The 10,426-nt window shown below is 31.1% G+C and overlaps 1 protein-coding gene across 1 annotated transcript; it reads right to left on the reverse strand.

Annotated features, from left to right (window-relative positions):
• Nucleotides 1-7,683: 7,683 nt before the first annotated feature.
• Nucleotides 7,684-10,204, reverse strand: LOC108754322 (PCI domain-containing protein 2). The gene is made up of 5 exons (XM_018496545.1): nt 10,179-10,204; nt 10,057-10,098; nt 8,895-9,016; nt 8,333-8,814; nt 7,684-8,240 (listed from the first exon to the last, which is right to left on the reverse strand). Exons 1-5 carry the CDS (start codon nt 10,197-10,199, stop codon nt 7,723-7,725), a joined length of 1,185 nt encoding a protein of 394 aa, XP_018352047.1. The 5' UTR covers nt 10,200-10,204; the 3' UTR covers nt 7,684-7,722.
• Between the last annotated feature and the right edge of the window lie 222 nt (nt 10,205-10,426).

Consider the following 10,426-nt stretch of genomic DNA (forward strand, 5'->3'; position numbering starts at 1 on the left):
ACAATAGTAAAATATAGATAACAAATGTTAATAAACATATATATATTATTTAATAGCTATATAAATATAATTGTAATGCTCAATAGCTATACAAATAATGTTATATTATTGACTGCTAAAAATTCCAGCTTTCGTTAACGTGCGTCTCAAAAGATTTTTTTGTTTAGATATTGTGAGCATTTCCCTTCATAAAATAATTTTATTTCGAAGTAAAATATTATTATTAATTTCTTTCTTTTTTTTATCTTCTTCTTCTTCTATTTTATATGGCACTTGCCATCGAAATGACGACGACCAAACTCGGATAGTAACTACTTTTCTTTGATTTATGAAATTGAAATATATATCAAGCATTGAACTGGTAAATTTAGGTTTGTATTGTACGTGAATTAACGATGTATCATCGAAGTACTGAGATTCGCCATTTCACTGGCGGGAGTAGTTTTCATTTGTACGGTGTGAGAAAGCCAACTAGCAGTCCATAGTTATATAGTCGAAGTATTTAAGTAGTATGGTTGACAAAAATGAGAGAGGGACCGTTGAAGATGGCCAATCTTTATCTCTTTCCACTCAACAATATAACGAGAGACTGAGAGAAAGAGAGAGAGAGAGAGAGAGAGAGAGAGAGAGAGAATGAGACGGAGATTGACCGTCTTCCTCTCTCTCATTTTTGTCGACTTAGGCTATGAACATTTTATTCGAAATATATAGTACACGTAACATATACTATAGCATATAGAGTAAAATCCTCGAAGAGGAAGTTTTGGAACGTAGATACGATCGAGCAGTCCATGCTCTATATCTTTGCTGTGATCCAAGTCTCTTAATTTGAAGCATATGACGCGAATAAACCTAGAGAGAATCAAGGGAAAGTGAAGCGGATTGTGTTCTCTTCTCTGATTGATTCCGCCATTTATAGTGCATCTTTCGCAAATGTGCATGTGTGCATGTATATACACTCACTAAAGGTTACAACAGGTTTTTCCCGTGGAATGTAGCCTCCTTATCGAGCGATTGATCTTTACTTACGGATCCATAAGTAAGAATCAATCGCTTAGTGAGCAGACTGCATTCCAATACCCATTGAAAAAAGTGTTACAACCATTCAATCGGTGAGTGTATGTAATGTACATACACACCATGGAGTATAGAGACTAAGGGGCCGAACTAGAACGGTGTGGTGAAACGAAAATGATATCTCGATCGAACTAATTTAGATGACCACTTTTGATCACGCTTTTTTGACGGCTTCGTCCATGTTTGGCCTCCTATTCTCTATACTCCATGATACACACAATATTAGTGCGATACAATACTAGTGCATACAGCACCGTATGTTCCATCATGCTTCTACCATATCTCCTACTCACTCCAATAAATTGCGGCTTCTGGCTGAATCCGCTCCACTCTTCTTCGATTCTCTCTAGATCAAGTGAGTGCGTCTTTTTCTAAATGAGAACTACCCCCACGTACAGTCTAGAGATACTAAGGCTATAGAATTACATCTGTAGTGCCTTACTATTATTGATCTGTCATTGATGTCACATCGTTACATGATAAAATCATGTAATTAAAACATATAAATCACGTAACGGATTGTTCCAAATCAATACGTGATTTTTTAAATGACGTAATTTGAAAAATCATATGATATTAAAAATAATTTCATCTATCATGTGATTTTATAGTTATCGAATTTTAAAGAATTGAATGATAGAAATAGAATTTAAAAAATCATATCATCATGTGACTTTTTAAATTACGTACTTTTAAAAAATCACGTACAATCAGGGACAAAATGGTTGCAACACTTTTTCGATGGATTTCGGAACGCGACTTGCTCACCGAATAATTCTTTGTGACAAATAAGCATCCAATCTCTCGGTGAGTAGGCTCCGAAACCCACCAAAAAAAAAGTGTTGCAACCTTTCAGTCCATGACTGTATTTGATTTGGAACTATATGTGATTTAGAACAATCCGTTACGTGATTTACATCTTTTAATTACATGATTTTATTATGCAACTGTGTGGCATAATTTTTTTTTAGTAGAGATTGGTCAATTCTATAACAATTAAATAATTAGCGTTGGTAACACCGGCCCACAGTATTGCAAAAACTCTCTACTATTAAGGGGATGCTGGAGTAGGCAAATTGTCGAGATTTCGCAGATCGATGTAAATCTCCGAATTTACTGAACAAAATTAAAAATTCTTTTATAGGATAAAAGTAAACGCAAAATTTGGAAGTGCTGCAATAGATTTTATATTAAAATCGGAAAAAAAGTTAAAAACTTACATTTTTTTCAATTCGTAGAGCTATCACCTGACGTAGATCTTCAATACAAAAGTTTTCTAGCTCATATGTGCACGATAGTGCACCACTCAACGCATGATGTGCATAATACTGAGTTTATGAAACTAAGATTAAAAGCTTCAAAAAAAAAAAATATTTGTGTTGATCTGCGAATGACGTGTATACGAACGCTGAATGAAGACTCGGAATAAGTAAACAAAGCAATAATTGTGTCTAAGTATAGTTTCGATCTTCTAAGGCCGGATTCACACCTTGACGGAAAAGCAAAAAGCGGAAAAGCAGAAGCTAATCCGAACTCGCAGTAGTAGTAGGCGGTACATTTCGTTTGTCTGCTTCTGTCTTTCCGCGAGTTCTGATTGGCTTCCGCTTTTCCGCTTTCCATTTTTCCGTCAAAGTATGAACCTGGCCTAAGAGATAGCATCGCAATATGTTAGAACAGATGAATGCGTTTGAGAGCGAGACACAACGATATATAATAAGTACAAGAAATGAATGAAAGATGTCATTACTATCGAATGTGGAGTAGTTTGATCAGTAATATAGACGGCTCCAGCATCCTCTTAAAGACGATCGGTCCTGGGAAAATTTTCGTGACTATTAATAGGACACTTATCATGGAACAAGGTTGGAATGGATTCCGATCGGAATTATTCAATTATTCCTTAGATTTCTATTGTAGTATTAGGTGTAGTAAAAAGTCATCGCGTATTTTTTAGCTCAAAGTTGTATATACAATATCTTCATCAATAATGAATGAAATTCAAATTTAAAAAAAGGGTTTTAAAGCTTGAAATCTCTACTTTTAAAAGCTTATCACATTTTTTAAGTTTATATGAGTTTGATAATTTTTACATACCAAAAACTACGAGCTGAAAAAGACGAAAAATTTTCTTCTCACTTTGTGGATTTGTAACGTGTCCAAAACGAATTTGAGAAAATTTTCGATTACATATCGTGAAAGCTTGATACTTTCCCTACAAAATCGTTTTTTTTTAATATTCCTACGACTTTTGATTACTGAGTTATCGCGGATTAAATAAAAGAATTATTTTGACTTTAATTGCTCATAACTCCATTAAAAATTGTCGTATCGTATAATTTAAAAAAGAGATTTTTAAAGCTGAAACTTTACTCTATTAAGATATATTTATATTGTTGGTAAGAAAGTAATTGCGGTTTTTACTGATAGATGTCTTTTAAAAATACGCGATGACTTTTTACTACACCTAATATTTTCTAGGGAAAACGGAATAATTCCGGTCGGAATTCCAATTGATAGATATACCTAGGTCTATTTTTTATTGTTATACTCTCTACACTCTCTGAAGTAGTGCACAAGGCGCAATAAGTTGAAGTGAAACAAATGGGGAATAGTTCAATTGCGCACTGTAGTAATTGCTCACTGCCAGTCACAGCGACTTCTGTCTAGAAAGGTTTTTTTTTATTTTTTTATTTATTTTTTTTTAGCGCTGTGATTGACTTGTGCACAATTAGATCGTGGGCAATTGCAAGTTTCTCAAACAAATGTATATTTAACAATAAAAAACAAACATAAGGAAATTCTAAACCAACAGGAATTACCGATAATTGCAGATTGCCAATTTGTCTGAATTGACTTTATAGATCACCAAATCCTTTTACACAATAAAAGTACGCACAAAAAGAACACCATTCACAATAAATTTGATGAGAAAATCGGGGAAAAAATTAAAAATTCACTTTATTTCAGCTCTCACAGCTGTCACCTCAGGTTTTAGTGCAGATAATTTTTTTAGTGCAGAAATTCTGTAAATCGTATTAGTGTCCCTAGAATACAGAGTTCAGCGATTTATAGACCTCTTTTTATTGAATCAGAAGTCAGACCCCCCCCCCCCTAAAAATTGCGGAACCAATTATCATACAAGCCTTTCACAATTTTTAGGAAGATAATGCATTGTACAATTACCTGTCTTCCATGAATTGGAACATTTTATTACACAACTGACATTGTGTATCCTGCAAATATAGAGATTTATTATCATAGTACTTTCATAAATACTACTATTCTACTTTTTATATTTATAACACATTTTTTTGTTAGAATACATTTTATGCGTATTTTTCTCACCGTATAATTTCGGTATTTTGTATTTATTATAATAATATAGTATTTTGCTTTATTTTCTTACTTATGCTCTTTATGGCCTCTGTGCCAGTCTTAGGGACTCCGCACAATAAAAGAAACAGAGAACAGAAAATAAGAATTTCAACCTATCAGAAATTTGTCATCATTATTGTGAAATACATAGTTTCTGATTGGTTGAAATTCTTATTCTCTGTTCTTTGTTTCCTGTTTCTTTTATTGTGCGAAGCCCCTAAGTCCGGCACAACTCCTTATTCTCTCTCGTTTTTGTTGCAAATATGCGACAGAAACACATAGATGTATCCACCATTTTTGGGGCCAATTGCTCTGTATTTTAAGAACACTAGTTTGGACTACACTATCGTTTAATTATGGAAAAGAATTTTTTAATAATCTGTAAAGGCAATTAGAAAAATACTTGTTTGGAGAAATTGATAAAACAAATTTACTTTAGGATCCTCTTAATTAATATCACCGACGAGATATTTTTTAGGGGATGCTAAAGCGTCCTACTTTATCATCATTTCTACACCGTGAAAAATCTTCGAATTGAATTTACGGATTGCGAAATTATTATTACATAAATTAAAGTACGCACAAACAGGACTTCAGCTGTATTAGATTTCACGAAAAAATTGAAAAAAAGTTAAAAAAATTCACTTTTGACTCGTACAGCTGTCATCTCAGATATATATTTACTTGATATAAGAATTTAATGCTGATTCTTAATCGAAGTTGACCAATCGGCCTTAATCGTACAAGTTAGCTATTAGTCAACTTCACTGATAAAACTTACCGATTACCGATTTATTGTAGAATCAGCGTTAGAGTCCATATTTTAAAAATAAGGGTGCAACTAAGTCACATTACTGGAATGAACGATACTGAGTTTGTAGAACTAAGATTGAAGGTCTAGAAGAAAAGTATTTTTCCGTGTAGAAAATACGTATATACGGATGCTTTGCGAAACTGGGAATGTCAACATAGCCGAAATTCTATGTAGTAGTTACGCGGTCTTGCGATAGATATATATTATATATAAAATAAGGATAGATGTATTGAGTAAGACAGATTAATATATAATATAATATACAAAATGAATAAAAAATGTCACTATTATAGAATTTGGAATTAAAAAAGTCTGTACTATCGACCTCAATCAAGTCCGATAATCGGATTAATACCTTAAAGAGATTTGTCCGTCGGTCCTGGACAAATTTTCGTGACTATCAATTTAATGCTATATCTTATATATTGCCGAAAAATTACAATTTTTTCTCTGCAGTTATCATCTCTATATGTTGTGATAATCAAACTCGGATAACATTAAAATCATAGTTTTAAATAAAAATCGAATATTATTAACTTTTAAACGTATATACATGTCTACGAAACTATAATAAATCATAAAATTAGTATTGTATTAGTTTCTTACTGTTAATTATTTAAATTTTAACAGGCACGCGAATTTACATAAGCGCCCGACCGTCTTTAATAGTATCTCGTCGGTGTTAATACAAATGTATAGCTAGGGTTCGAGTGATTGGGAACAATTGAAGAAGGAATAATTGAGAATAATGACATTCTCAGCAAACAAGAATGGATTAAAATGGATAGAAATTTTGTTCTATCCGAATGCGTATTTGAAATAGCGAATACTTTTTTTTTTAATTTAATTGGATTCAGTTGGATTCAATTAAATTCAATTGGATGCAATTGGATCGAAAAACTGCATTTTCTATTCAAAATTTTGAATTGAACAGTATTCACAATGCACAGAAAAAGCTAATATTATTTTTAGATTGAAAAACATAGAGATATGCTCCATGCAATTCCTATAAATGAATAAAAATGCATTCAGGATTGAAAAGCATTCATTTTAACATTCGTAAAAATCTGAATCCATTTCAATCCATTCTCGTTTGCCGGGATGCTACAATATCTTATACATTAGGTCTGTTCATGTTGCTTGCGCTTTTTGTACTCAGCATCTTCGCTTTTTCTCTTTTCAATGTCCAAATATAAATCTATCTAAACATCATTAATATAGAAGTTTGAACATAAGTAAAAGAAACAATTATCCTTTAATTAAGATTTAATACATTGTGTTAGTAATAAACAAACTAACGTTTCGGTCGCGATCGGATCATTATTAATGTTAAAAACATATAATATTACAAATGGTAAAAACAAAACATAATATAAATTTATACTTCACTCTCTCTAACAAATGCTGGTAACAAGAATTATGTCAGCGCAAGATTATTGTTACAGTAAAAAGAAATTGCTATGAACAGCAAACTAGACAATATAATACATTAAGATGATACATTGCAAAAATTAATATCATCTCAATGTATTATATTGTCTAGTTTGCTGTTCATAGCAACTTCTTTTTACTGTAACAATAATCTTGCGCTGACATAATTTTTGTATATTATATTTTACCTACTAGGATTAAATTCATTTTTATACGTTATATTCTCTGATTCACATTATATCAAAGGATATTATTCAAGCTAATCAATGATTGACTACAATTATCTACATTATTCAAACAATTCAATGATTGACTGCAATTAGCTATTGTCATATGACAACTTTTTCCAAGCTACATTATAACTGTGAACAGGATAATAATCATTTTTATGTTACCAACATTTGTTAGAGAGAGCGAAGTACAAATTTATATTGTTTTGTTTTTACTGTTTGTAATATTGTATATTTTTAACATTAATAATGATCCGATCGCGATCGAAACGTTTGTTTGTTTATTACTAGGATTGTATTAAATCTTAACTAAAGAATATAATTGTTTCTTTTACTTATGTTCAAACTTTTATATTAATGATGTTTAATTTTATAAAATAATTTTTGTCTCGTAGCCATTTTTCTTTATTGGTTTTTAAATTTTTTGAGCCTTATTACTAGTAGACATAAATCTATCTTATTTTAAGTTTAAAATGGGGATTTCAAGCAATGCGAAGAATAGACCTATTGCAAACCTACCGCAAAATTATATTTTTTCTCTACAGTTAGAGCAGAAATAAAAAACAGACCTCATGTACCATAAAATACAGTTTCTGACAGATTGAAATTCTTATTCTATTCTCTATTCCTTTTTTGGAAACGAAATTAATAAGAGTCAAAAGTAGAGAATAAAACTTTTTTCTAAAAAATTATCAAAGATTTCTTTTACCATTAACAATACCACACAATATTGCATTGCATAAAATAATTTATTTATTCTGTGAAAGTAACAATAATTATAATTACAGTGATCAATTACGGTATAATGGTAGATAATGGTGGAAAAGGATTTTGTTTCGATATAACTAATTTTTTATGCTGATAAGATATGTAACCTTTAATCTTGCCTTCATATATTAAATTAGCAAGAAGACATTCCGTTTCATCCATATCTATATCTTCCATTCCATACATCTGTAACGCCACAAGTAAGCTCAGCACTGGTATTTGATGTGTATTTAATGCCAAGTATACTTTCTTAAATAAATTTCTATAAGCAATCAGTTTGAATTTTTCTACGATTAGATATATGCCTGCGTCAATAAAAAAAGTTTCGTGTTTTGCCATTACTCCTTCTAAAGAACGTAAATCTCCTTTTCGTACAGATTCCATCAGCTCCCAAAATTCCATTAAATTATATTTCTCTAAGAGACGTTGCTTGGGCATATATCCCAGTAGCATCTTGACAGGTACAAGATAAGTTAAGATCAATCTCTTATTTTTTGAGCATTGTATGTGACAATGTTCAAATGCATAAGTCAGATATTCATCGGCTAAAACAATTTGATAGAGTATTTCTCTAATATTAAAGTAAAAGTAACAATCACTATAGTTTGCAAGAAGCAAAATAGAAAAGTATATTTACCAATCTTATAATCGCTGTCAAACATGGCTTTCCGGCCAACAAAAAACTTATAAGTAATTTGTTGCGCTAATGCAAAGTGATCTTTATAAGGGGATGATTCTATAGCCCGTATCAAAGGTCTGCACAAATGTAATTTATTAATTCTGAAATAGACTTTCAGTAATTGATTAATTAAGGCTAGCATTCCCCATCGTTTTGTGTCTTCTTCTGAACTTCTACTGTCAGCTGCACAAACTCGGAAACAGGCCATCAAGCATTCCGCACATTTCTCCAAGACTTCACCAGGCTTTACATTTTTATTATTTTTAGAATTTTCTGCACCTATTGCCGACAGTCTTAGTTCCAAACACATTACATTCATTACTGGTAACATCCAATTTTCTTCTTTCTGCATTTGTAGAATCTTTGCAAGATACTGTACAGCAGAGCTTTGATAATTGTACATAGCTAAAGAATCGTTCTTGTTCATTGCAGATACAGCTCTATGGGGACCAAAAAAATTGATTGCATGCAGTGTAAAATATAACATTTGAATAAGTTGTAAAAAAGAAATGTATTTTACTTTAAGTGACAAAGTACCAAGTCGTCTAATGGTGTAGATATATGTTCCATGGCTTTGTTTACTGCAGTTTCTGACCCTATTTGAGGTATTGAAATATGATTATGTCGCAAAGACAAGAGATCCTATGACAAAAAATTAACATTCATGTAATTGGTGTAATCCTAGGGTAATTATACAATTTAGTACAATCACCTCAAAAATCAATAAAGTTAGGCTTTGATACGTTTTTGCATGAAATGAAAGAATCCGGCAGAAATAAGCGTCGCTCTTTATTATTCAGAATAGCCTCCCTCCTCCCTTCCCTCCTAAAATCTTAATAAAAACCTAAAATCTTAATAAAAATATACTCATTTGCATTCTTACTCAAAAAAATACAGCAGTCGATCTTGTGAATCAAGTTATTAAGCGTTAAAATTAGAGACTTTAGAGCTTAAGATATCCATCATTTCGATTCAATATAGTACTATATATACCTTCTATTTTAATTACACAAATTCACTACTTTAAAAATAAATTCTCCACTTCACAAACACAAATTCACTGTTTTAAAAACATAAATTCTCTGCTTCACAAACACAAATTCACTGCCTTAAAAACAAAAATTTAATTACACAAATTCACTACTTTAAAAATAAATTCTCTGCTTTACAAACACAAATTCACTGCTTTAAAAACATAAATTCTCTGCTTTAAAAACACAAATTTACTACTAATGTAAAGAATTTGCTTAAAACAGTGAATTTTTGTTTGTAAAGCAGTGAATTGGTGATCGTAAAGTGAATTTGTTTTCAAAACACATGAATTATATGTTTTTAAAGCAATAAATTTATGATTGTAAAACAGTAAATGTGTTTTTAAGAAGTGAATTTGTGTTTTTAAAGTAATAAATTTGTTTTTAAAACAGTGAATTTGTATTTCTAAAGCAATAAATTTGTTTTTAAGCAGTGAATTTGTATTTGTGAAGCAGAAAATTTGTGTAATACAAAATATATACGTAGCGCTGTATCGAGTTGGGAGAACAAGAATCTTAACCTCTAAAATCTCCAGATTTTTTCATTTTATGCAAAAACGGATTGAATAAGACCTCATTTTATTGATTTTTGAGGTGATTGTGCTAAACTATACAATTACCAATCCTAGAAAATATTTGTGCATTATTCACCGCCAATCCTTCCCCATCCTGATTAAGCCATACTCGCCGAATCTGCAAAATAACAAAATGAAAAATGATTTTAATGTAATACATTACTGTGTTGGTGTTTATCATTCAACTTTACATCACACCTGCATTACATAAGAATCCATTTTAATTGTAATTAAAACATAAATAATAAACCTTCGCGGATAAATAAATTTTTCAAATGATAGATTTTATTTTGGAGATAGAGTTTTAGAATAATTCTCTTTTGTCGGAGAAGAGTGACCAACTTATGTCATATCACAAAAGGACTAAAAAATACTAGAAAAGTAAGGTAAATTCATGCAACGAAACTTCACTAGCAAAGATTCCTCACTCCGATTCGTGCGAAAAT

Source organism: Trachymyrmex septentrionalis, unplaced genomic scaffold, assembly GCF_001594115.1.
Source record: "Trachymyrmex septentrionalis isolate Tsep2-gDNA-1 unplaced genomic scaffold, Tsep1.0 scaffold79, whole genome shotgun sequence".
Lineage (NCBI taxonomy): Eukaryota > Metazoa > Arthropoda > Insecta > Hymenoptera > Formicidae > Trachymyrmex > Trachymyrmex septentrionalis.

Coding starts and splice junctions, on each gene's coding strand:
- LOC108754322 (XM_018496545.1), bottom strand. CDS start 10,199: ATGGATTCTTATGTAATGCAG. Junction 9,017..10,056: donor AGGATGGGGAAGGATTGGCG/GTGAATAATGCA, acceptor TTTTTGTCATAG/GATCTCTTGTCTTTGCGACA. Junction 8,815..8,894: donor TTGGTACTTTGTCACTTAAA/GTAAAATACATT, acceptor TGGTCCCCATAG/AGCTGTATCTGCAATGAACA.